Genomic DNA, 27,677 nt, shown 5'->3' with positions numbered 1-27,677 from the left:
CGTCACAGATGAGGGGCAAAAGAATGTAAGTGTGGGTGGAAGAGGGAGTATGGTGTGGAGTTTCAGGTATGACATTGAACTCTCCATTTCAAGCAACGGTGATTATGCGCACAAGATCTGGGCCCTCAACCTCTTGTCACGGAGAGGGAAACTCTCATGGGGCTCCACTCCTCCCTGAGGATTGATAGGCAGTTAATGGTTGCTGTGGAAGGGAGAGACATTTTCCTCAATGGTGTAGTCATAGCAGGGTGCCCATGCCCCAGGAATCAAGCCCCATCCTTGCAGCAAAGCTCATTGGGTCATAAGAAAATAGAAGGGAGGGTCACTGGGGAGAGCAAGGGAATCACTGGAAGGGACAATGGAGGGTAACTGGGGTAAATGTAACCCAAATACATTGCATACACATACAAAAGTATCAGAATAAAACCTGCTATCATGTGCAATTAAAATATGCTAATAAAATAACAAAAGACTTCCCTTTAATCAAGACAAGAGGCAGAGGCAGAGGCAGAGGCAGAGGCAGAGGCAGAGGCAGAGGCAGAGGCAGAAGCAGAGGCAGGTGGATCTCTGGGAGTTCCAGGACAGCCAGGGCTGTTACACAAAGAAATCCTGCCTTGAAAAACCAAAAAAGGAAAACAGAAAATGAGTCAGCAAAGGACAGTGGGTGGCAGAAACCACAGCGTGCCTCAGTTTCTCTTCTGCTTACCCCCTCGTCATGTTCCTGCAGCCCCAGAGGTTATACATCCCCTACCATCTTTAGCTCTGCTCCATGGTCTTGTACACGACACCGTGTGATTCATACAGCACCCCTGTAAGATTATACACAGAAAACAAGAGCTTGAAGAACAGGCCTTAAGTGGCAAAGCAGGACAGGTGAGTTCAGAGACGGTGCCCTTAGGCTGCGTGTGCAGAAATTGGATCTGTTAAGACAGGTTGGTGCTCCACCCCGGGCCTTCAGTTCCAACCCACTGAGCTCTGACACTAACGGCTCTGCAGGGACACCCTGGGCCTTCCTTACTCTGGGGAGGATGGGTGTGCACAGCTCAGAACAGTCACCCCACCACTATGACATACTCTAGTGCCCACATCTGAATGCCCTTAAGTGCCATAGAGAAAATGCCAACGCCTCATGACACTTCCACCGGTCTGGGTCACCAAGGCCCTTACTATTTTTAATTCGCCCTGTCAAGATATTTTCAGAGCCTCATGACTGACAGGTGATAAGATTGAGAGGTGTTGTACCTGTCGGGTTCAGCACTGGCCCACAGTCTGGCAGAAGCACCCCACTTCACAGGAAACACATGTGTTCAGACGCACAGCACTGTGAGGAAGGCACAGTGGGCGGCATCTTGGCCATTGTCCCTGGAGCTCCGAGCCTAGCTCAGGAGTTTTCACACTCACTGGCAGCATGCTGGAAGAGACACAGTGCTCGGGTGGCGTGCGTCTCACTGCTGGGTCAGACTGCTGGGAGCAAGCACTGGCTGGACAGCATGCTAAGAATGGGGATGTGACCACGGATGAGCTAGGAGAATGGGCTCATTTGAGGAGAAGTTCAGCATGGAGGCGAAGCTACAGCTGGAACCAGGCCAGGTATCATCTGACTCCGCCCCCTTAGAAACTGACAGGCCAGAGGGAGACTCATTCCACCTCCAACAGCCCTCCCTTTCCCATCTGGGAAAACAAGGAGTAAAAAACAGCCCCTCCCACACATGTACAGTGACATACACCTGTAATCGAGAGACCACAGCAGGAAGAGCCCAAGTTCAAAGTCAGCCTGTGTTGCAGTGAGCTCAAGGCCAGTCTGAGCAACTTAACGAGAGCCTGCAAAAAATTCTTTCAGGAGGTTGTGGGGAGACTTGAGGCCATGTCAGAAAGGTCTCATTGTGGTCCTTGTGTAAGCATTTGGACGGATCAGATGGGACAGGTATTCTGGCTCTCAGGAGTCACAAAATACTGAGTGTTACACAGCTCAGGTGGAAAGGTATCCTGGAACTCGGGAGCCAAGGACTACCACAGACCACAGTAAGCGTAGCAGCTTACAGCCCTGCCCCAGGGAAAGGCTTCCCCAGTGTATTGGCTCTACTCCGGCAGGAGGGCAGGAGAGGGTCTTCCAGTTGGGGATGTTTGCCCAGTGTAGCAGTTTTACTCTGGCAGAAAGGTTTCCCCAGCAGAAGTGTTACAGCCCTGCTCGCTATGCTCTGCCCAGGGTCGTCTCTGCTCGCCACAAAAGAAGGTCTTCACCCAAAGCTCATCCAAGGGGTTTATTAGGAGGAAAGAATCTAGGAGAGTGGCTGCCCTCTGCCACAGTGGCAGAGGACAGCCGGGTAGCATGAACACCCACAAGTTGAACAGACACAGGGTTTATATAGGGCTTCTTGGGGGGGAGGGCAGAGTTTTCCAGGGTGGGGATTGGTCAGATTTCAATCTCCTGCTCAGGGATTGGCTAATTTTCTGCACAGGGTTAGGGTCAGATTTGGCTCTGGTTTCAGGGCCAAAGTGTGTTTCTTTCACTGGTCCTTTTCAGCCTTTTGGCTCTAGTTTTAGGACCAGGGTGTATTTCTTTCACTGGTTCTGACTCCATGGACAAAGTGTGTTTCTTTGGCACTGGTTTCAGGGTCAAGGTACATTTCTTTGGTTCTGGTTGCAGGGCCAAAGTGTGTTTCTTTGACTGTGCTTAGGGTGTGTTTCTTTGGCTGGTCCCTTTTCCCTACACCTTGTACATTGTAACCCCAGGAAAATGGTGACAATTCCTGTTCTACACAGAAGCTTTGAGGTTGTCTTTAGGAACGCCATTGAAGAGATGCAGAAACAGTGTGTGTGTGTGTGTGTGTGTGTGTGTGTGTGTGTGTGTGTGTGCGTGCGCGCGCGTGCATGCACAGGTGTGCACGCACCTGTTTATGTGGGCACATGTGTATGGGGTACACATACATGTGTATCATGCATGTGTGTATAAACCAGAGGAAAACTTTAGTGTCATTCCTCAGAAACCATCCACTGTTTTTTTGGAGACAGGGTTTCCACTGCCTGAAGCTCACCAAGTGGGCTAGGCCGGCTAGCTGGAAGCCTCAGGGACCCTCCTGCCTCCATCTCCATAGCCCTGGGATTGCCAAGTGTATACCATCACATTTCACATTCTCCATGTGGGTTTCAGAGCGGAAGCTTGAGTCCTCACACTCAATTGGACAAGAGTGTCCCTTATTTGACAGTTATGACGTGCCAAGGAGGGCTGTCATCTGTGATGTTTCTCACCATCCCCACCACCACTGGGACCCCTCAGGACACAGTCTATGTACTCAGCCCTAAAAGCTCAGTCTTATTTTGAACATCATAAGTCCTGGAGGCTATAACTTTTTACAGTAGCACACTGAAGTTCTCCACCACTCCCTCAGTTACTGCGCCAGGACCTGAAGCAATGCCCCTCGCAGATTCCAGCTGTCAGGAACCCACAGGAGGCCACCCTTACCCTGGCAGCCACATCCACATCTAGGAGCCATCCACAAGCCCTCAGAACATGATCTCATCCTTCATGCTCATGCCTGCCCCCTCCTGCCACGACCAAAGCCTCTCCTCCATCCCAGGATGGTTTCTCCTTCTTCTGACCTTTAAAGGAGAAGGTCAGAGTTAGGGGGCTGGTGTGACTGAGGTCATTCTGGGAGCCACACACTCTTGTCACACACATCTTCTCACAATCTTCCCTGGGTTTGGGTAGGGTTTTTCACATCCCAGGCCCATTACTTAACACTGTATCACGAGTGGTATTTAAAAATTGAAAACGGAGCCGGGCGGTGGTGGCGCACGCCTTTAATACCAGTACTTGGGAGACAGAGGCAGGTGGATTTCTGTGAATTTGAGGCCAGCTTGGTCTACCGAGCAAGTTCCAGGACAGACTCCAAAACAATTACAGAGAAACCCTGTATCGAAAAACCAAAACATAAAATAAATAAAAATTGAAAACAGGGGTGGGGGATCACAAAGAGGTTTAAAAACCTGCCCGTGAGTCACACAGCTTATTAGTGATGCTATCCAGGTGAACCTCAAAGAACCCCTTTTTCCACCAACACGAGCTTTTCTGGATTGAGCCGAAAGGGAGAGGCATTCTAGTTTGATGTGGCTCTGGAACTCCCTTTGGGGGCGTGTCCTTCCAGCTCTGGAGGTTCCCAGGAGGGAGGAGGTGCTGGTTCACCGGGCAGCTAGCCCAGGCTCCAAGCAGTGAGAGGGAGGGAGGGAGGGAGCGCAGGCCACCACGAGACAGTGATGGAGACCAGCAGCCCGCGGCCCGCGAGGCCCAGCCCCAGCGCGGGGTTGAGCCTGGACGCACGGCTGGGCGTGGACACGCGCCTCTGGGCCAAGGTGCTGTTCACCGTGCTCTACTCGCTCATCTTCGCGCTGGGCACAGCGGGCAATGCGCTGTCCGTACACGTGGTGCTGAAGGCGCGGGCCGGTCGCCCGGGGCGCCTGCGCTACCACGTGCTCAGCCTGGCGCTGTCGGCGCTGCTACTGCTACTGGTCAGCGTGCCCATGGAGCTTTATAACTTCGTGTGGTCCCACTACCCCTGGGTCTTCGGGGATCTGGGCTGTCGTGGCTACTACTTCGTGCGTGAGCTGTGCGCCTACGCCACGGTGCTGAGCGTGGCCAGCCTGAGCGCAGAGCGCTGCCTAGCTGTGTGCCAGCCGCTGCGCGCCCGCCGTCTTCTCACTCCGCGCCGCACCCGCCGTCTGCTGTCGCTGGTCTGGGTCGCCTCACTGGGCTTTGCCCTGCCCATGGCGTTGATCATGGGACAGAAGCACGAAGTGGAGAGTGCCAACGGGGAGCCCGAGCCCGCCTCGCGCGTGTGCACAGTAATGGTGAGCCGAGCCACACTCCAGGTCTTCATCCAGGTAAGGGGGACCAACGGCAGAAGGGGAGAACCCACTCCTAAAGTTATCCCCTAACCTACACACACACACACACACACACACACACACACACACACACACACACCTCTTTTTAAAAGAAACCACAAGGTGAGCCTGTGAAATGCTCACTCCAACCATGTGTCTCTGGAACTGGCCTCTAAGAAATCTGGAAGGGGCGTCTCTCTGCTCTTGTCTTCTGGGGTCTGATGAGGTTTCTGGCCTCATTTCCTGCACCCTCCTCTCCCTGGCTTACTCCACCCCCATTGTCCCTAGCTTTGCCTGGCCTCTCTCTGGCAATTAGGTCAACAAGTCTTTCTTTGCTCCCTCCTTCTCCAACCCTTCTTAACCGTGGAAGTGAGCTATGTTTTTGCCTCTGTCTGAGAGCCTTCCCTCAACACGCTGTTTCCAAGGCTTCTCCTTTCCCACCTGCTCCCCTAGCCTGTGATCCACTCCCAGAGATTTGTGGTGCCTTTCTGAAAGCAAGTCTCACCTTCCAAGTACTTCCCAAGTCTAATGTTTTGAGTGGTCCTGTTGCCCAGGACCCTCTGAGTTTGCCCGGTCACTGCTCAGATGGGCAGTGAGCCTGAGTGAGATGCACACTGGGGTAGTGAGAGAAACTAAAGCTGCCACTCCAGCATCCTTCCAGGAAACCCAAAGGACCAAAACAGGGTGTAGCTAGCATCCCTTCACTAGCCATGAGCACGCTGAGGTTGAGGGAGGCTAAGCACACAAAAGTGCAGGAAGGTGAGTCGGGCATTGTTGGCACATGCCTGAGGCAGAGGCTGGTGGATCTCTGTGAGTTCGAGGCCAGCCTGGTCTATAGAGCCAGGATGGGCTCCAAAGCTACACAAAGAAACCCTGCCTTGGAGGGGGGAGTGCAGGAAGGCACACCAGCCAGTGGTGCATCAGGACACGAAAGACTGCACCACCACATCCGGCATTGCATTGCTGGCCAGGTATGGATTGCAGTCTAGAGGGAACTGCTGTGATATTCAGGTCCTTGTGTCCCAGAACAAAGAATTGGACTAGGGACACACAGGTGGTGGTTTGTCAGAGGGGAAAACACTTCCATGACTGAAGTGGACAGAGAACAGGAGAGAAAGGACTGTTAGAAGCTCAGTAGCACTGAGCCAGGAGAGTAGATGGTGGCGACATTTTATGGGTCATTTACATAGCATCTGCCTTCCTCCACATGTGTCATTCATGGGCTTTTCTGTTGCTCTGTCCCTTACATGTAGCCATTGGTAAGGGTCATCGGCCTTTCTCTGCCATTGGTTTCTCTCAAATTAATCCTGATACCCCTCTCTCTCCATCCTATTCTCCTGCCATGGTACAAGGCTGCGGCCCCAAGCCCTTCTATTTCCTTGCCTCGCCCTGTGTGTGCCAGCTGGGTCTGGTGGGTAGGGCGAGAGGACATCTGCACCTTCTTTCTCGCCCAAGAGGAATTTGGAGAAAGTGTGGGAGGAGCCAATTGTGCCCTTGTTTACCAGAATTCTACAAGGCTGCATTATCCCTGTCTGGTCCAAGTTCTCCTTGCATAGGGAACTTTCCTCCAGGGGAAAGGGAGACCAAACGCCTATCAATAGTTTGTTTGTAATGAATTTACTTTAAAAAGAGTTCGGCATCTGAAACATATTGTTCATTTCTAGAGAGTTCATCCACTATAGGTGTTGTGGGGGTGAAGGGAAGCTAGTCAACACTCTGTTTCGAGTAATACAAACACAGGAAGAAACTTTAGCCTACAGGACAAGGATGGTGAGGAAAAATGGCACCCTGAGTCAGAATGAAGGGTGTGCTGGCTCCTAGGAGGCACTTTCTCTAGGTTTTTTTTTTCCTGTTGTATTCCTAATCCAGAAAGGAGAGTTTCCCTGTCCATGTGGCGTTCACATGCCTGGGTTTTCCTGAATTCCAAATACATGGTGCCAGTGTCATGAGAATAATTAAATGTGACCCTTTGAAAGTACCAGGGATACAGCATAGTGTGGGTCCTCAGTCCATGTTCCCCCACTCCCTTTCCATTCCCATTTACATTCTAGAAGGTTGATCTCCAGTGTTCCTTCCCACTGAAGTACCTAGCCTGGACCACCTGAGGACATTATCCCATGGCACCATGCAGACCCCCCCCATGCACCTCATGAAGTTCCCCCATACATATGAGTGACAAGCGGAACCTACAGGAGCTGTCCATGTGGCCTCTAAGACCACCACTGAGAGAATGAGTGGGGACAGACTACCCACAAGCCACAATGCCCGCTGCTCTCTTTGCCCTGGGTATCTCCAGGGAGCCCCAGCATAGGCTCCCTTTTGTCACATGGCTCTGGAGACTGCTACTGCTCTTCCTGGACAGACTGAGGGACACCTCCAGAGCCAACACTTGCCACAGCCTTCTTACCTGTTTGTCAGCCTCTGAACTGTGATAACAAGCTGTGATTTTTAAAAACGATTTATTTTATTTTTAATCATGTGTCTATGTTTGGGTATATGGGAATGTCCACATTGAATGCAGGTGCCTGCAGAGGCCAGAAGAGGGCATCAGGTTCCCTAGAGCCAGAATTACAGGTTGCTGTGAACTGCCCAGCATGGATGATGGGAACAGAGCTCTGGTGTTCTGCAAGTGCTCTTAACCATCGAACCATCTCTTCAGCCCATGGAATGTGACTCTTCTTGTTTTTCAACTTGTAGCCCTAGTTGTCCTGGAACTCACTCTGTAGACCAAGCTGGCCTCGAACTCACAGAGACCCGCTTGCCTCTGCCTCCTGAGTGCTGGGATTAAAGGCTTAGGGGCTGTGATCTTAAATTGAAGGTATCCAGCCAGTGGGAGCCGTTTGAAGACCCTGTTTGAGCATAAAGTCTGCAAAGCAGGCTGGGTCACTCGCAGTCCAGACTCCAGAGCAGAGAGGAAAGTGGAATGAGGAGGTCAAGCGTCAGCGATGTCTCTCTTTGGGACGAGTTTCTGCCTCGTGTCTACAGGGAAGAACCCTTGGGCTTGCACTGTAGCATCACAGTCCTTAGAACATCCTTAGACCATCCTTAGCTTTTCCTTCCAGGCCCTTTTGTCTCCCTTTCCTGCTGATGCAGATTCTGAGTGCAGAGCAAACCTAATGACCAGAGTCATGGGCCTTTGCCCGCGTGACGCTTGGAATTACCTTCACAGGTGAACGTGCTGGTATCCTTCGTGCTTCCCTTGGCACTCACTGCTTTCCTGAACGGGGTCACTGTCAACCACCTGATGGCCCTCTACTCCCAGGTACCATCAGCTTCTGCCCAAGGCAGCTCTATCCCCAGCCGCCTGGAGCTCTTGAGTGAGGAAGGCCTCCTGGGTATCATCGCATGGAGAAAGACCTTGTCTCTGGGGGTCCAAGCCAGCCTGGTGAGACACAAGGATGCCAGCCAGATTCGCAGCCTTCAGCACAGCGCCCAGGTTCTCAGTTAAGTACTCTCCCATAACACTCTGGAGGAGAGGAGGTCGGTTACCAGGGCTGCCTCTATCAGTCCCGAGCTGGATGACCTTGGCAAGATATTGCCTCTCTCTAGGTCGTCTTCCCCTGTACCCCAGAGGAGCTGTAAATTCATCCATAGCTTTCCCTCACAAACACAATGGGATCATTAAAAGAAACAAATGGAGTTCTCTGCATGAAAATTACAGATCTGTCCAGGGAGCGGCTCACCCACCTGGCCCTGTTTCAGAAAGTTGAGCTGTGTGAGGCAGCCAGGAGTAGTGAATGACTTCAGTCTGGTGATTGTGGGCTCTCAGACTGGCTGGGTCCCCAAATCCCATTTCCCCTCCAGCACATCTGTTTACTTGCTTGCCTTTGTAAGGATCTGGAACAATCTGGCCTTGTAAGGGGCACTTTTAAAGGCACAGGAGAACAGGTTTCTCCATGCGCCTAGTTGATATCTGGGTGCTAGCTGAAGTCTGGGAGGATCCGATGGGACAGGTCTGTGCTCTCTGCAACATCACAGTATTGTGGGAAAAGACACTAAGAGCTGAGTGCCCTGTGATGTGACTGGTGGCACAAAGTCACCCGGGTGGGAATGCCCAGTCCTGAGTTAAGTCACCCAGGTGGGAATGCCTAGTCCTAGTCCTGAGTTAAGTCACCCAGGTGGGAATGCCCAGTCCTGAGTTAAGTCACCCAGGTGGGAATTGCCCAGTCCTGAGTTAAGTCACCCAGGTGGGAATGCCTAGTCCTGAGTTGGAGTGTATTCCAGCATATGTCAGGCTTCACTCTAGAGTTGCTGGCCTGCAGTTCCAAGAGCCAATGTCTAGAAGATCTTTTCCCTTCGTAGCTCTTTAGCATACGGGCTAAATAGGGCTCCCAAACTTCAGGGTGTATGCAATGGTCTAGGACACATAAAAGACAGAGGGTAGACTGGGGAGGTGGTGGCGCACGCCTTTAATCCCAGTGCTTGGGAGGCAGAGGCAGGCAGGTCTCTGTGAGTTCGAGACCAGCCTGGTCTACAAGAACTAATTCCAGGACAGCCTGAAAGCCACAGAGAAACTGTGTCATAGGGTCTAGCCAGGAGATTCCAACCCATGACGTCTTCAATGGAATGAGGTAATTCTGCATCTCTACCAGGATACCAGTTAATGCTGCTGCAGGTCCACACTGGGCGATTTGTAGGTGGATGCTCATGGGAGGAGGGGGAAGGTTCTCAGAGTCTCGTGGAGAGGAGCTTCATAGGGTGGCAACAGCGGAAACACAGACGAGATGGAGTCAGCATCCAAGGAAGAGCCCGTTAAAAGGCAAAATGTGGAAGGATAGAAAACTAAGAATGTTCTGGCTTCTGGCCTGATGATGGCACCCCCATCCATCCAGAAGAGCTCCAGGACAAGCTTTGCAGAGTACAAAGGGCATTTATAGTATGCTGCCCACACAGCCTCTCAGGTGGGAGTGTATTCCAGCAATCAACAGAAGATTCTGGAAGCATGTTGTGTCCAAGAACAGGGCAAGTTCATATCCAATAACTTAAAGTTCTCTTCCCATCCTTTGGCTCCAGGAAGAGGCCACGGGAATTGCTGTTGTCACCTTGGGCACCTTCCTCCCTGGACGATGATGTAACTGAGAACATGTTTGCTTTCTGTCTGCTATGCCCCCCCCCACTGTCCTGCAGGAGCCATCGTGGCTGTGTATGTCATCTGCTGGCTGCCGTACCATGCCCGCAGGCTCATGTACTGCTATGTTCCTGATGATGGATGGAATGAGTAAGTGTACTGAGGCTGTCTGGCCACTGAGAAGGGACTGCCGGGCTGGCCTGGAGCCAGGCAATGCATCCTCAGCTGCCAAGTTTTCAGGATTTCTGGCCTGTAGTCTATCTGGTCCTGCTCAGGGTCTCAGAATCTTTCAGCTGGAGGTGGGGAACAAGGCATTGTGGGGTTCTTTTGTTTGTTTCAAAAATTACTTTTATTTCATGTGCATTGGTATTTTAGCCTGCATATATATCTGTTTAAGGGTGTCAGATACCCTGGAACTGGAGTTATAGAAGGTTCTGAGCTGCCATGTGGGTGCTGGGAACTGAACCCGGGTTCTCTAAAAGAGCAGTATGTGCTCTTAACTGCTGAGCCAGAATACTGGGTCAGCTATACTGCCTCAGCTGACCCAGTATTCTCTTAGTAGCCAAGCAAGGCAATCCTCCTGCTTCAGTCTCCCAAGGACTGGGATAAGAGGCATATGTTATGCCTAGCAGGATTGGGGCACTCTCTAGAAATCTTCCTGACCTGGTAAGACCCTGGGTATGACAGGCCTTGTGGATAGTCAGGGCTATGAGTATCTTGGAACCAGAATAGACCAACCCCTGCAGCCCAGGGAGGGTGGCAAAGGCCATGTTATTACAAGGAGAGAGAGAAAGACACAACATAGTTCCATGATCTAATAAAAACTGCATGGAAAACAGGATGTGAACCCTCTTTTATTAAAGTTAGAGAAGAGAAAATTCATGGGCTGGAAATATAGCTCAACTGGTAGAGTGTTTGCTTAGCATGCACAAAGCCCTGTGTTTGATCTGCTTTAGTTAGGGTTTCTACTGCTGTGAAGAGACACCGTGACCATGGCAACTCTGACAAAGGAAAACATTTAATTGGGTGGCTTACAGTTTATAGGCTGAGTCCATTATCATCATGGCGGGAAGCATGGTGGCATGCAGGCAGACGTGGTGCTGGAGAAGGAGCTGAGAGTAGAGAAAGAGCTACATCTTGACCTTCAGGAGACAGGAAGTGAACTGGGACACTGGGTGTGGCTTGAGCATATATGACCTCAAAGCCCACCCACCACAGTAGCGCACCTCCTTCAACAAAGCCATTCCTATTGCAACAAAGCCACACCTCCTAATAGTGCCACTCCCTATGAGCCTATGAGGGCCAATTACATTCAAACCACCACAAGGATCATATGCCAAGCCCTTACCACCGCAGAGAATCTCTGCCACAGGGAGCTTGACTTCTGATAAACAAACAAACAAAACAAAACAAAACCTTCCCTTGTTATTAAGCCACATCTCCTTGACCATACCATGAAGTGCAGGGCTCCCAGCATCTTACTGACCTAGGCATATAGCCACTGTCAACAGGGGTGCCACCTACCACATGGGTGATCAGTCATCACAACCACGGAAGTCAGGAGGGGACAGGCACCCTACAGCAGGTCTTGCAGGCGCTGTGAGGAGGTGACAGCCTCTAACCAGACCCCTGGGTTTCCTTCCAGCACACTCTATGATTTCTATCACTACTTCTACATGGTGACCAACACGCTCTTCTACGTCAGCTCTGCAGTGACCCCAATCCTCTACAACGCTGTGTCTTCCTCCTTCAGAAAGCTCTTCCTGGAATCCCTCAGTTCCCTGTGTGGCGAGCAGCACTTCGTAGTGCCCTTACCCCACGAAGCCCCAGAGTCACCCCCTAGTACATATGGTGTCCGCCTTTGGGGATCACCAAGGAACCCCAGCCTGGGCGAAATACAAGTATGAAGAGAATGAACAACGGCTGCTTGGGACATGCCCATCAGACAAGTCACGGCATCACTAACAGTCCAGGTGGACCTCCTGACCCAGCTCAGTCACTGACCAGTGCATACTGCAGGCAAGCCACATAACACCTACTGCCCTCAGCTTCCCACCTGTGCCACAGTTAAAGAACAGGAGCCATTGCATAGTCACAAAGGCCTGGTACATAGCCAGTACTTAATAAATTTAGCTGGTGCTATTTTTTGTTCTCTCTCTCTCTCTCTCTCTCTCTCTCTCTCTCTCTCTCTCTCTCTCTCTCTCCCCCCCCGGTGTGTGTGTGTGTGAAAGAGAGAGAAAAAAAGAGTGTGTGTATGCGCGCATACAAGTTTGTGCATCTTACGTGGTCTTGTGTGTATGCAGATGCACAGGTGAACCCAGGTGCTTGTGGATGTGCAAGCCAGAGATCAACCATCGCCATAGTTAGGGTTCCTATTGCTGTGAAGAGACACCGTGACCAAGGCGATTCTTATAAAGGAACATTTAACTGGGACTGGCTTACAGTTCAGAGATTTGGTCCATTATCACTACGGTAGGGAGCACAGCGACATACCAGAGAGGTAGCCGAGAGTTCTACATCCAGATTGGCAGGCAGCAAGAAGAGAGTGACACTGGGCCTGGCTTAAACATCTGAAATCTCGAAGCCCACCCCCAAGTGACACTTCCTCCAACAAGGCCATACCTACTCAACAAGGCCATGTATCCTAATCCTTTCAAATGGTGCCACTTTCTATGACCCTATGGGGCCATTGTCATTCAAACTACCACAACCATCCCCTTGTTTTTGAGACACAGTCCCCCACTGGCCTTGAGTTCACCAAACATGCTATGCTAGCTGGACAGAGAGTCCCAAGTGTCCTGTCTCTGTCTCCCTGCAGTTAGGGTTACAAGTGAGTGCCACCACACCCATGCATGTTTAAAAATCATGGATTATGGTCATTGCCTTAGGGTTTCTGTTGCTGTTAGGACACACCATGACTGGGGGCTGGAGAGATGGCTCAGAGGTTAAGAGCAATGATTGCTCCTTCAGAGGTCCTGAGTTCAATTCCCAGCAACCACATGGTGGCTCACAACCATCTGTAATGAGATCTGGTGCCCTCTTCTGTCCTGCAGGCATATGTGCAGGTGAGACACTGTGTACATAATAAATAAATAAATCAGGGAGAGAGAGACAGACAGACAGACAGAAAGAGAGAGAGAGAGACAGACAGACAGACAGACAGAAAGAGAGAGAGAGAGACAGACAGACAGACAGACAGACAGACAGACCATGACCACGGTAACTCTTATAAAGGAAAAACATTTAATTGGAGTGGCTTGCTTATAGTTCAGAGGTTTTACCAATATCATTATGGCTCAACAGGCATTATCATCATGGTGTGCAGGCAGACATAGTGCTGGAGAAGTAGCCAAGTGTCCTAATCTTGACTCAAAGGTAACAGGAAGTGGTCTGTCTCACTGGGCATGGCTTGAGCATGTATGAGACCTCAAAGCTCTCCTCCACAGTGACACAATGTTTCAAACAGGGTCACACCTCCTAGTAGAGGGGCCATATTCTTTCAAACCACTACAGTTACCAATATCAGGTCTTCATGCTTGCAGAAGAAGGATTTTGTTGACACCCCAAGTCTGCTACTACTGTTCTTACATTAGCAGTACTGCTGGCGTGTGTTCTCTGAACACCTGTTATAGTTCTCCGTTACTCTGTGCTCAGAGTTTAGGTACAAATGTCCTACAAGTTTCCACAAATGACACAAGTAGCATCCAGGTGCTGATTGAATGGTGGCATTGCATGAGCTATAGTAGAGTTCTCCAGTCTCTTCTATGGGGGGAGGGCAGCTGCTCACAGACAGACATATTCTATAGGCTTTGGAAAGCTAGGCTATCTCTAGCTTCCTGTCAGCCTTTGGACTATGTGATGTTTATCTGTGGCAGGGAAATAGCCGCCTGCACGCTGTGCTGGTCTCAGAACACACAAGCCCAGATGCTCTTGGGCAGCACCATCCTGGACCAAAGGAGAATCCAGGTCCAGTCTGTCTTAACCAGGCTTAATTCCCATGGACTGTCACCCAGTACCAGGCTCTACTTCACAGTATGGCCCTGCTGTCAGGCCAACAGAGAAACGGGGATTCTTCCTGAATGTGGAAGATGCTGTAAGGGAGGCGGGCGGGGCTCTGGGCTGTGAGGGGCAGGAAGACCTGTGATTCCATCTGATGGCCTGTCTGCTTCCTCAGGTCCATGCAGCTCAGCACCCACTATCGCCCTCTCCCACCAGAGATCGGTGAAGTGCACGCTTACGACACACACTGATTTATACACACATGCACCACATATATGACATATGTACGGACACATCACATATCTCATACATATCACATCACATGCATCATACAACATACACATATCTCGGGCATTATACACACTACACATCTTGTGCACATATCACACAGGCACCACTCAACACTACACACACATTTCACACATCCATGCCTCACACACCCTACACATCCATACCTCATCATACATTACATGTACCACACACATAACAATAGTTATGTGATCATCACCCATTACAGATATGTATCACATGCCCATACATCACGTGCACGCACGCACACACACACACACACACACACCTGTCTGAAAGGAATAAATGGCATGGGCAAGGGACAATGGGAAGCACACAAACCAGAAGACAGGCTGCCCTGTCACACAACCTGGGTCACTGTGCTCAGGTTTTTGCAAAGCTTGGAGGTGACTGTCTTCCAGCCCCAGAGTCCTCGAGAGACAACCAGAGGCACTGACCATACTTCCCAGGCCTATTCTCATGAGACCAGCCCCCCATCAGCCTCTCCCCACCTAAGGAGGTGGGCTAGAAGAGTTGTCACCTGAATGGTAGAAGCCAGCACAGTACTGGGTCCCTTGCCATGGCTGAGGGGAAGGCCATAAGGCGGGTTTGTCCACAGATGGGAAAGACAGCCCAACATTCCCTCACATAACATTCCCCCACATGCTAATAAACCACCACACTGGACTGAGCCCTCTCTAATGCCTGTGACCACTAACAGGCTCAGTGGCTCTGGTAGATGTCACAGCCGTGTTCTCCCTGGCTCCTGCCCAAGGCTGGGCTCCTTAGCCTCCCTGTGCCCCAGCAAGAGTTCACAGAGTACTATGAGGTGGAGCGCACTCACTGGGCCCAGGAGTGGCTCACAGTGTGAAGGCTGGAGTGGCCCATGAAGTGGGTCCTGCTGGCCTGAGTGGCCAGAGAGCCAGGCTCAGGGTAGAAACGAAGCAGCATTGCTTACCTGGACTGGCTGTGTGGTTGCTAAGGCGATGTAGCACATGGCTGTGTGGTTGCTAAGGCGATGTAGCACAAGAAACATGATTGTAAAGGACCCCCAGTGATGCTCATGTGTTTGGAGGCTGCAGACCTGAAAGCTGGACCTTAGCTGGTCTCCTAGTTAACTTCAGCTGTCAACTTAGTACAGGTTAGAGTTACCTGTAGAAGTCTCATTTGGGGGTTGTTGATCAGATTGGCCTATTGGCATGTCTGTGGGGCATATTTTTATTGCTAATTGATGTAGCAGGGCTCAGTCCACTGCGGGTGGTACCATCCCTAGGAAGGGGCTGCTGGACGGTATGAGAAAGGTAGCTAGGGAACGAGCCAGTAAATAGCATTCCTCCATAGTTCCTGCCTATAGTTCCCTCCCTGACTTCACTCGGTGATGGGTCATGAACTGCAAGTATAAGCCAAATAAACCCTTTCCTCTCCAAGTTGCTTTAGATCAATATTTTACCACCACAACAGAAAAGCAAACTAGGCCAGCTTCCCCACTACATACCCACGCATCCTACCTTACTTCTTTGCTTTCTGGAAGATGATCCCTGATGTTCTGTGCTGGCAAATCCATCACTCCAGTCTGCACCTCCTTGTCCCATGAGCTCGGCATGCTTGTGGATCCTCAGAGGACATGACACTTAGGGCTACCTTCACTCTAAGACAGTGGTTCTCAACCTTCCTCATGTTGTGCTGACCCCACCACCACCACCACCATAAAATTATTCTCGTTGCTACTTCATAACTGTAATTTTGCTACTGCTATGAATCATAATGTAAATATCTGTGCTTTCTGATGCTCTTAGGTGTTCCCTATGGAAGGGTCCTTCGATCCCTGAAGGGGCTATGACCCACAGGTTGAGAGGGGCTGCTCTAGTGTAATCTTAGTCAATGACATCCTAATGACCCATTTACAAATGAGGCCAGAAGCCCCAGGTGGTGAGGGTTAGGACCAATATGCCATTGCAGGGAATAATGCCTCTTTTGAAGATTATGAAACCCCCGACCTGGGAGGGCAGGGCTGCACCTCTTGAGGGAAATTTCTGTGAAACAGGAAGAGGCACAAGCATGACCACAGTCCCCAGAAAGAATACACAAGCTCGTCAGAGTTTAATGAAGAAAGCAAGAAACTGGGACAGTATATTATTCGGTGAATGACAAATGTACTCAGAATTTTTGTTTCTTCCCTGGACATGAAGAGTTTTAGAAGTCTGCACTGGTCTTTCCAACTGTTTTGTCCATTAAGATGCTAATTTTTTCTGAGCTGGGACATTTGCCCAGACAAGCAGATTGAAAAGGAAATGAGATCAGTTGACGCTGGAGGCAGCCTTGGTTCATAGTCCTCCCACAAATAAAAGCTGTCTGTAGATGCTAAAGCCAGGTCGAGTGGTTTCAGTGCAAATTTCTGAATGAAAAAAAAGATTAATAAACTTCGGTGCTTGAATCCCCAGACAATTTAGAGAAGGCGCAAAATCCAGTGGTTTTGGTATCGACTCATGTTTGGTACAGACTCATGTCCAACATGCACACCAAGTGGGCTTCCAGTGAAAAAATATGGGATCAACACATTTACCCAATACAGAGCTGGAGAATCAGACAGTACCTTCTGCCATGTGGCATCAGTGGAAGTAGGCTTATTAAGATGGAAAGCAGCTGCTGTGTTAACAGGGATGTTACTATACTTGAAGGTGGAAGGCCTACTCTTTTCTCATCTGACATCAGTATAATCTTAGGTGTCTTGGTGAGGACGGTCCCAATGGCACTTAGAGTGTTGTTTTCCATGTTCTGAGGGAGAACCCTTGAAAGGTGTTTGGAAGATGGACCAGCCCAGGCAAGATGTAGTCACTAGAGAGAGCCAGACAGATACAGACAGATCAAGTCCAGGCTGGGGTGTAAGACTGACCTACACCATGACTCTTTGTATGGCTTATCCTATGCAGGGAGAGAAGTCAAGATTTGCCAAGCCCTTAGAACAGGGTAGGAAAATGTTATATAAATGGAAAGTAATACATATGTATTTCATTAAATATATGAAAATGAACATACTTTATTTGCCTGGCACATAAAATTGGCAGTTCCTAAACATCGAGCTCATCTCTCTTGCCTCAAGGAGTCCAAGACAACCAAGTAGACAGACATTGGCAAAACAAATGTCTGGGCAGAAAACTCAAGAAATTTAAAAGAGTACTCCAACTGCAAAGGAAGCAAGAGGTCATCTTAAGGACATTAAAATCAGCACCAAGTCTTTTAAGAGAAAGGAGATAGGAGAGGCAGAAGATGCGGCAGAGATTATCACAGGCCAGGAGCATTTGAGGATGAGGAAGGAGGATGGAGAGGGGTCCCGCCTTCACCAGGGTTGGGAAGGTAATTCTACAGAAACAACCTTGAAGGTGGGCAGCGTTCCTGGAAGGTAGGCTACATGGCCCCCACACAGCTCAACAGCTGGGGAGGTATGGTTATAAACCACCTACCTGAGTTGAAAGGCTGAGGACAGTCAGTCAGCCACAGCAGGTAGCGAAATGGCAAGGGCCACCATCTTGCTAAGTGTGATGGTTAACACTAACAACCTGATAGGATCTAGAATTGCATGGTTAACATTTTCAAGTTCTAGGCATGTCTGCGAGGAGGTGAGGAGGTTCCTAGACTGGATTAGTTGAGGTCAGACTATTCCCCCTACATATGGATGACAGCCTTCTTGGGGCTGGGGTTCCATAACGAACGAAAAGAAGAAGGCTGGCTGAGTGCCATCATTCATCTCGCTCTGCTTCCTGACTGTGGATGCCATGTGACCAGCTGCCCCATGCATGTACCACCATGCTCTCCCCCACCACGATAGTCCACATTCTCAAACCCAGAACCGCCAGAAACCCTTCCCTAAGCAGTTTCTCTCAGGGGTTTTTCATAGCAACAAGCAGAGTAGGTAATACACGGAGTTTCTCAACTTCATGAGAAGTCTTTTGATAAAGGAGCAAGCAATCAGAAATGAGTCTGTGAGGCCACAGACACGGTCATCCAACCATTAGGCTATGTCCAAACAGCAAGTAAACTCTGAGATCTCAGGAGCTTAACCAGGGCGGGGGTGGGGTGTCATGGCTTGTGGGTTCTTGTCACAGAACACCATTAAGAGGAGGAAGATGGCTCTGTTTATGGTCCCCCACTCCTTCCATTTCTTGGGGCCTTTATTCTAACATGGCCATATCCTGGAGTCAACGAGCACAGGTTTCAGAAGCACTGCCTAAAAGCAAACACTGAGTTTAGAGTGAGCAATATTAAAACAAAAGAACAGGTGAAGAACTTACTTTGTGTTTGGGTATTCTACCATAGCAAAAGCAAAATAACTACTACAGTCAATACTCACCTTCCACTTTGAGACAGGGTGGTTCGTTGCTCCCGACTCTGCATGTCAGCCATGAGCTTCAGAGGGTTCTGTTTCCGTCTCCCATGTCACCCGAGGAACACTGGGATTACAGATGTGTGCAACCACACTCAGCTTTACACGAGTACTGGGGCTCTGAACTCAGGTACTCGTGCTTGTACAGCAAGTACTTTTCTCACTAAATGACCTCCCTAGTCCTCTGTGGCTTTATTCTTATTTCCCTTCCCAAAGAATCCTGTCAGGCCATGAGATTTTTCAGCAGGCAGCCCCAGGAAATCACTGGCTAACCTCTGTCTTCTCAAAACAATACAACCTGTATCCACCATAAAAACAAGAAGTGCATTATATGTTTTATTTATAAGACTGGAACAGTCGAGAGTGTCAGTTTAAATTAACTAATAAAACAGGGAGAATGGCACAGGAGCCACTATTTACAGAAGACAAATTGAACTAGAGGACATCAGTTTTGTTCCAAAACAGCAATCATGACATTCACAAAGTGATTGTTTTATAAACATTGATCTAAATATTTTATACGCGTGTATTTTTTTCCTTGGGGGAAAAAGGTTGGCAGTAAATCTTTGGCATCAACTTGAACATGTTTCTCCTTGGACCGTCACCAAGCATAGTGCTTATCTGTGTCTAAGTGGGCACAAGGATTGTGTTCTGATTAAGTTTTCAGCAACCTCAGTTTTTCCGTTAGCCGTGGGTCACTCCTAAAGCACTGTGGTCTCAGATGGAGCTGGACAGTGCTTTGAGTTGAGCTTCTGGTCCTTGCCATGGCTTGTGCTCTTTGCATCATAACCTGTCCATCCTTCAAATGAGAGCAGTCATTCAAGGAGTCACGCAAACAACACACCAAGCAGCTACTCGCCAGGTGGCATCCTAGGGTGTTGATGTAAACATTGTGCTTCTCCCTGGTCCTACTTTCTCAAGGCAGGCCAGACTCTCTCTAAATAAAGATGAATAAGAAAACATAGGCTGTCTCACTGAAAAGTGAGCTTTAAAAAAATTATAGATCTGGTTCTTAACTGGTTTATTGTTGTTGTTTTGAGATTCTCTCTCTCTCTCTCTCTCTCTCTCTCTCTCTCTCGCTCGCTCGCTCTCTCTCCCATGCATGTGTGTATGTGTGTGCACACACTCGCACGGGCACACACGCGCACACACACAAGCATGTACACACGCACTCACACACAGGCCTGAGCACAACAGAGGACAGAAGAAAGGATTGGATCCCTCAGAGCTGGAATTATAGGCATTTGCAGAACACGTGACTTGTTATCTATGTGCTGGGTTCCAAACTCCAGTCCTCAGGACTGAACAGCAAGCATACATACACCACTAGCCATTGCTCCAGCCCTCTCCACTGTCTTGTATATTACTTTGGCTTTCGTTATTTTTTTTTTATCATGCAAGCAATTTGGTCCTCTTTCCTTTGGAAGGCAAATCTTCAGTCCACTGCTACAATCCTAATTTCCTCCCTAAAGCCCTTTTGGTTTTACCCCACACTATTTCAATAGAGTCACTTTTTTTTTCTAAAGTAAAACAATTCATTTTATCATATTAAATTGGATGCCTTTGGGCTAGCTTCTGCAAAGGAGACTTGTAGGTGATTAAATAATTCTTATTAAAATGATCTACTTGGTTTTTTTGTTTTGTTTTGTTTTGTTGTTGTTTTCTTGTCTCCAACCTTTACAGTTAAAATGTTTCTTTGGAATATTGCTCTGCAGGGAGTCATGGGAAACCTATTATGTGAAGTCATAGTCACCATGACAAGATAACCCACGATTCCCTAGAGCAGGTCAAGTTTGTCCATGGAAGCCTATGAACAACAGCAGAGTTAGCAAAACTTCATTCTGCATAAAATGAACTTCAAGATAGCCCAGGGAATGTGGTCTGGCCCAGAACACAGTATTCTTCAGTTTCCTGCCCATTAAGGACTCACGGCTGTGGCTTTAAATCATTATCCATCGCAGGACATAGTGACAAGTGTCACAAGGGGCTTGCCATGACCATCTCTGTGTGTATCCGAGTTCATCCACCCCTTAGTCTGGGACCGTCAGTAGCTTTGGTGGCAGGTGGGTCCTGAGGACCCCACACTCTCAGGAGCTCTGCCAGTCTCTCACTCTCTCTCAGACGTGCCGTCCGGTGAGGAAAAAGAGCGGCCTGTCTTCCTTGGCGTTGGCTGTCTGGAACTCATCCCTCAGCCGGAACTGCCACTCGTCTTCCAACTCCAGGCGGACAACGGTCTGCCGAAGTGAGTTCCGGTCTTGGCAGATCACACACAAGGTGGCTCCTTGAGAGGACAATGGCAGAGGCAAGGAGAGAAAGGGGTGAGTTCTCCCAAGAGAGCTGCGTAGGGAATCCGACCCGCAATAACCAAATGGCTGGGTGGAAGTGACGTCTAACCTCAGCATCCTAGATGGCCGGGGCAGGGATTAGGCAGGCTTGCTGGGCAGACAGTGGGGGCGGGGCAGGGGAGGGTGCAGGAAAGATGAATGGAGCAGGGATGAGAGACACGGGAGCTTGGTCCCAAAGGAAGCCATCTCAGCTCCGGCCTGGCCTCTCAAGACACTGCTCATCTCAGTTCAACCCTGTTTCCCGGTCATGTGCGTCTTGGGCAGCTCGCGCCTTTGCCACATGCCCCGCCACAGGACGTCTCCATCTGCCTAGCTCTCAGCCTGCAACAATCCATCCATCCGTCTGCCAGGCTCTGTTCACAGGTTTTGTTCCTCCCTCCCTACATGTGTTCAGTCATCCCCTGGGGCCTGGCAGGAGTGTCCAACCTTCTCACATTGAGACATCACATGGCTGATATTCACAAGACTCTGAATAATCAAGTTTTTTTTAACAAAGTCAAAATTGGCCACCTACTCCCACTTGCGTGTTTTCAGTAAATTTACCATGCAGGGTGGGGGTTCATGTTCTTAGCTAACCTGGGGCATGTGGGACCCCCCAGACCACAAGCTGGACAAACCCGTTAAACGCTGTTCCTGAGGCGAGAGGTTTGACCCTGCTCTTGCTAATTAATAAGTGAGAGCAAGGAAAACGGTCGAAGGACACCTCGACACCAGCAAGGAATTGGAGAAGGACCGGAACCACAGGCTTTACAAGGCTTTTCCAGCCTTAACCACTAAGAAGAATAGGAGGACTGCAGAAGAGACAAAGGAGGCCACGGTGCCCTGCACCACACAGAAACCTCTGGGGGACCTCAGGCACCAACATAAAGGACTTAGAGGGGAAGGGACAGAGAAATGAGAAATGCCTGTCATCCACCCAAAAGAAAGGGACATCTTTCCTCTGCTGAATGAGCCCTGGGGGTCGAGTCCCAGCTCTCTGCTACTTTGAGAGTCGAGGCCTTTACTTTCCTTCTCCGAGCTTGATTTTCCCCTGGCAAATAAGGATCAGGCCCAAGGATCAACAGAGACGTGGGTGACAGTGGCCAGTCAATTCAAAGTCCAGGCAAGGAGCATTACCTTTCAGAAAATGGAACTTCTTCAAGAAGTTGGCCCCCACGAAAGAGTCACAGAGGTACAGCAGGAGGCCACTGAAGGTCATGTCGGAGCAGCTGATGTTTAAGGAGTGGGGCCTGGAGCTCACATAACAAACAGAAATCTGGAAAAGAAGGAGCCCAGGAGAAGTGTCACCCTCCAGGAAGTACTCAGTCACACTTAGGACTAGTATCCAGCAGTACCAGTTGATTGGTCAAGCTCAAGATGGAGCTTGGGGAAGAGATAGTCATGCTGTCACCAAGTCATATCCTTTAAAAAAAAAAAAGATCGGTTCTAGGAGGTTTGCTCAATTCATAAACTGATTTGAGGATCAGTAACACCTTGCCATCAGAATTGGGTTTGATCCCTAAATTGGCAGACTAACACAGCGCCTCCTGCCTCAGTATTGGCAGAGGTCAAGCATGAGTGAGCATCTGAGATAAGGCTGGAGCACAGCCCGGCCTCAGTATCCAAGCATACCCCCAGTCTGTATTCACCACAGCTCAAAAACATTTTGGGAATTGAGTCTGCATTGAATGAGCAGCTTCTGCGACCTGGTTTCTTTGAACAGTGTGGTACAACTACGCACACCGCACCTACACTTGGATGGCTCGAAGTCAGCTGGAGGTAGTTCCAAGTATACATGAGGATTACATGAATAATGCTAACACAGCTCCCGTCGTGTGCAAGGGACGTGAGCGCATGCATATTCCTGTTAGCCACAGAGTTCCAGGCTGATCTCCATGGATCACTGAGGGATACCATTATTATGATTCGAGATCCTGGCACTGGACCTCTTGCTCTGTGGGTTCCAAGCCAAGTTACCTGAGGTCCTAGGTTAAGGTAGCAGTCCACAGACAACACGGGGTGGCTGTGGTTCTTCAGAGACAGCGGGAAGAAGCAGTGGCTGTGGTATTGGAGGAACTTCTCCAGCAGGAGCTGGGCAGGAGCCGCCAGGAACGTGTGCTTGCTGTCTGGGGCACAGATGTACTGGGATGGCACAATGGCCACAGAGCTGTCGGATACCTGCCAGGAAGAGGGACAAGCCTCAGACCACTCAGATACCTCAGGTAAACTGAAGCACAACACACATGGCGTCTTGAGCTCAGGTCCCTGGCACCCACGTAAATGCCAGTCGTGGTCACAGATATCTGTAACCCTAGGGCTGAGGGAGGGACAGAGCCAGGGCGCATCCCTGCAGCTCACTGGCCAACCAGTCCAGCCAATCAATGGCTTCTGGGTTGGGGGACAGACGGCGTCTCGAAGGGTAAGGTAGAGAGCAGTAGCACAAGAGATCCAACAACAACCTCCACGTCGGGCTTCACATTCAAGTCGACACATTTGCAAGCAGGCAAACGAACATGGACACACACACACACACACACACACACCACCACCACCACCACCACCACCAAAGAGAGCCTGTGAAAACTGACTAATGAGTCACACATTGATCTGCACACATTGATCATTCCGTGAGAAAACACACACAGGCCTTGGAAAACACTCCTACAGACCCTGGGCTACATAGGCATCTAGAGCATCAGTTCTCAACCTGTGGGTCGAGACCCCACTTGGCAAACCTCTGCCTCCAAAAAATATTTACATTACAATTCGTAACAGTAGCAAAATTACAGATGTGATACGCTGAGACAGCTTTTGTTCCCTTAGAAAGCTCTGACCCCCGCCTGTGGATGACGTGTGAAACGGTTGTCAGATCCAGGTCTGCTCCAGCTCAGGTTACGTCACTTTGCAAGCAGTTGGTGGAGACTAGGGAAAGACAGCCACTGAGAAAGGACACCCTGATGTCACACATAAGGACAAGAGTCAAAACAGTATAGGAGAGAATCAGAGGGATCTTCAGGCAGGGGTTGGCCAGCTTACCTGGCATTCTGGGGGATATCTGATTTACTTTTTCTTAAAAGTCTGGGTCTGCTCAGCTAGGACAACTGGAGTCACATCTCCCCAACTAGACCCCAGCTCACGGGCAGATATATGTGGTCACTGAGCTGGCTAGCCTTGTATATGAAGTTAACAGCTCTTTAGCCAAGTGCTATCTATCCAATGGTGTGAAGAAAAGTCTAGAACCCTATACCCTGCCTGGGTGGGGAGGGCAGGAGTGCACGAGAGGCTTGCACTGTGCAGCACCGCACTGGATGCTATTTAAGATCAGAGAGTAGAGATTAGTCCCCAGGGCCTGGTACCAAGTGTCCAACGCTCAGACTCCCTGAAAAGATGTGGCACCACCCTCGATCCCTAGACACCTACTCTCATCTTTGATACCAGGGCAAGTTGGGTGTGGCCTGAGCACCTGCTTGTCAGTGCTGCTATGCTCACCTTGGATGTGACGTGAAAGGACCTGTGCCCACCCACCGCGATCTGCTTCTTCATGACGCTGAAGCGATTGAAGCGGCAAAGCAGGAGGCCGGCGCTGTGCACACGGAGGTTGAAGTCTACATCATCACAGGTAAACCTGCCCAGGGCCAGAGGAGGAGTGAGTCTGACTGAGCACAGCTCCCAGCCCCCCAGACACCACCCATCATGGGACCTACACGTGTCACAGTAAATAAAGGGATCTACCGCTAGGTGGAGACATACCCTTTAGAGTTAATGGGGGAAGGGCCGTTCTGATCTGCTACTGGGATCACCCCTAGGAAGGCAGGTTCACCTTGAGAAAACGTTCTTCCTCATCCCAGAATTCCAGGCCCTCAATATGGTCCCTATGAGCGACTGTGAGGTTCAGCCGGTCTGTCTTTCTGAGTCCCACTTCAGAAAGGCAAAACTATTTCTCTTGCTTCTGTCCTTTTATCTTGGGTGCTGGCCAAGGCCTAAGCAAGCTTTGTGCACTTTTAAACACCCAACACACACGTTTGGCTCCTCGCAGCTGCCTGCAGTGTGGCTGCCGAGCGGTTGCTTCCACACCAGCTCTTCTCCGCCTGCCTTTGGGCCTCCTTTGAAACTCTTTAAGTGGCCTCAAGCTTCTCTTTGAGTCTGTTCATTGTCCCTGAGCCTCCCTTGGCATCTGCTCTTAAATACTTTTTAATTAATGACACTAAGAAGCCCAAGAGGGAACACTACTGATTTCCCCCAGCATTATACGACGGCACTCGGGCATTCTCCAAGATTTCCTATGATACTTCTTTATTACCTTTCAATCCTTCAACTAGCAAAGGAAATGAACTTGCTCCTGCAGCCCCTACACTGAATCATGAGGTCCAAGTGGACTTCACTCCCGTGTCAAAATCTTACTCTCCTGGGATGTGAGGGGAAGCAGAAGGCAAAGAAGAGTATCACTGCACCCAGAGAGGTTGTGTAGGCCCAGGACACCAATTTCCTGAGGACTTGGACGTGAGCGCAGACACCATGAGGGACACTTCACAGACACAAGTCCACCATACTGTCTGGTTTGTTTGTTGTTTGTTTGAGACAGGGTCTCATGAAGCCCAGGCTAGCTTTGAATTTACTATGCACCAAGGATGACCTCAAACTCCTGGTCCTCCTGCCTCCACCTCCAAGAGTTAGGACTAAATATAATTTATGTGCTGCTGAGGAGCAAATCCAGGCCTTCAAATTGTGCTAGGCAAGCTACATGCCCAGGCCTCCACTAAATTGAAAACACACACACACACACACACACACACACACACCAAACCACAGCCCACAGCGTAAAAAAATAGTGGGTATTTTTTATAGCTGAGAGTAATCACTGCCTATTCTACAGGGCTAGTAAATGGGTGAATCTGGGCTACACCAGGATGGTCAATCTGGCTCCAACCTCACACTCCCAAGTGGCCCACTGCCTGGCATACAAGATGCTCAGTCAACAGACTTGTGGCTGGAAAGCAACTCATTCAAATCACTTTAAGTTCTCTTTGACGGTGTGGTGGTTTCAATAACAGGCTCATAGATTTGGATGCTTGGTCATTAGGGAGTAGTGCTACTTGAGAAGGATTAGGAAGTGTGGCCTTGTTGGAGGAGGTGTGTCACCAAGGTTGGGCTTTGAGGTTTCAAACGCTCAAACCAGGCCTAGTCTCTCTCTCTCTCTCTCTCTCTCTCTCTCTCTCTGTCTCTGTCTCTGTCTCTCTGTCTGTCTCTCTCTCTCTCTCCCTGCTGTCTGCGGATCCAGATGTAAAACTCTCGGCTACCTCTCCAGCACCATGTCTGCCTGTATGTCGCCATGCTCCCTGCCATGATGACAATGGACTAAACCTCTGAGCTGTAAGCCAGCCAGCCCCAATGAAATGTTTTCCTTAGTAAGAGTTGCCATGGTCACAGTGTCTCTTCACAGCAGTAGAGCATTGACTAAGACAAATGGTAACATTACTAAAAAAAAGTGACTTTGTTGAGGAAGCCCAAGCAAAAGAAACACCCGGCACAAGGTAGCTCACCAAAGGAAACATCTCTGAATGAAGGAATGGAGTCAAATAACTCTATAAAAATTCAGAGCAATTGCACAGCACACGAGGAGGCCTTCCAGGGCTGTGGGCAGAGCCGCTGCTTCAGTGGCTGTGGTGACTAACCCTGCTTGTCAACTGGACAGACAACCACCATGGAAACAAGCCTCTGGGCGTGTCTCTGGGGGGATTTCTAGACTGGGTCAGTTGGGATGGGAAGATCCACCCTGTGTGTGGGCAGCACCATTTGTGAGACCGGGTACCATTCCGAATACAAAGGAGAAAGTGGGTTGAGCGTCTCTGCTCATCTCTCTCTGCTTCCTCACAGGCCTGCCACCATGCCTGCCCCACCCTGGCGGACTTGACTGCCAAACTCCCAGTCAAATAAGCCTTTCTTTCCCTCAAGTTGCTCCTGTCACATTTTTGCCACGGCAACAGTACAGCGCAGGTAGAGCGGAGGAGAGTCTGCAGCCTGTGCAGGGCTCAGGGCCACCGGTACTAAGGCCAGCCCCCACCCAAGGACCCCATGCTCACCGGTTCTGGTTGTACTGTACATTCTGGGTCAGATCCACATTGAGGATAATGAAGTCGTGCACGTGGCATCGGGAAAACGGCTCCTGCACCTCGCGGCCCCTCGTCTTGCTGGCCCACTTGCGCATGCCGATGAGGGCGTAGTGTGTGATGTTGGGGGACGCCTCGATGTGCTGCAAGACGTACTTCAGAGAGACATTCCTCTCGGACCAGGAAAACTCCCTGCATGGAAGAGAGAGGCCAATGTCCCCAGATGACAAGCCTGACAGGGCATGGCTTCCTAACTGCATGGTCAGGGCTGATATGAACTGAACCCAGACCCACGCAACCAAGGGCATCAGGTATCTGCAAGTACTTCACATTTGTCACCACTTTGAGGGGCAGAATATGGTCACATCCTGTGTATTGACCCCACATACAGACGATGGCTTGGTTCATCTCTACAGTGATGCCAACCTGGGGATTGACACCCTTCAAAAATGAGAAACCTAGAACCCAAAAGATTTAACTGCGTGCCGAAAGACACAAGTGACAACCAATGCCAAGAGTGAAGGGTTCTGGGAGGATCAGGGCTAGAGCATAACACGAGGGGCATCTTGGGAAACTATTGACGTGAAAAAAAAACCTGTATATGAGTTACACTTTGTTATACATGGGAC

The 27,677-nt window shown here is 49.9% G+C and overlaps 2 protein-coding genes across 2 annotated transcripts in view; one reads left to right on the top strand and one right to left on the bottom strand.

Annotated features, from left to right (window-relative positions):
- The first annotated feature begins 4,237 nt into the window (after positions 1-4,237).
- On the top strand, positions 4,238-12,091 carry Ntsr2 (neurotensin receptor 2). The gene is given in 5 exon segments (XM_005084945.4): positions 4,238-4,878; positions 8,051-8,324; positions 10,009-10,099; positions 11,595-11,763; positions 11,765-12,091. Coding segments are annotated over 5 exon segments (1,308 nt in total). The 5' UTR covers positions 4,238-4,254; the 3' UTR covers positions 11,915-12,091.
- Positions 12,092-19,760: 7,669 nt separating this feature from the next.
- Positions 19,761-27,677, bottom strand: part of Greb1 (growth regulating estrogen receptor binding 1) — a 71,937-nt gene continuing 64,020 nt past the window's right edge. The window contains exons 28-32 of the mRNA XM_040730918.1: positions 27,022-27,240; positions 24,431-24,566; positions 22,919-23,119; positions 22,079-22,217; positions 19,761-20,898 (exon numbers count right to left, since the gene is read on the bottom strand). Of these exons, the coding sequence (XP_040586852.1) occupies positions 20,735-20,898; positions 22,079-22,217; positions 22,919-23,119; positions 24,431-24,566; positions 27,022-27,240 (859 nt within the window). The 3' untranslated portion in view covers positions 19,761-20,734. The remainder of the gene's footprint in view (positions 20,899-22,078; positions 22,218-22,918; positions 23,120-24,430; positions 24,567-27,021; positions 27,241-27,677) is intronic.

This window comes from Mesocricetus auratus, unplaced genomic scaffold, assembly GCF_017639785.1.
Source record: "Mesocricetus auratus isolate SY011 unplaced genomic scaffold, BCM_Maur_2.0 Super-Scaffold_100024, whole genome shotgun sequence".
Classification (NCBI taxonomy): Eukaryota; Metazoa; Chordata; class Mammalia; order Rodentia; family Cricetidae; genus Mesocricetus; species Mesocricetus auratus.
This window is presented reverse-complemented; position numbering and strand designations above follow the sequence as displayed.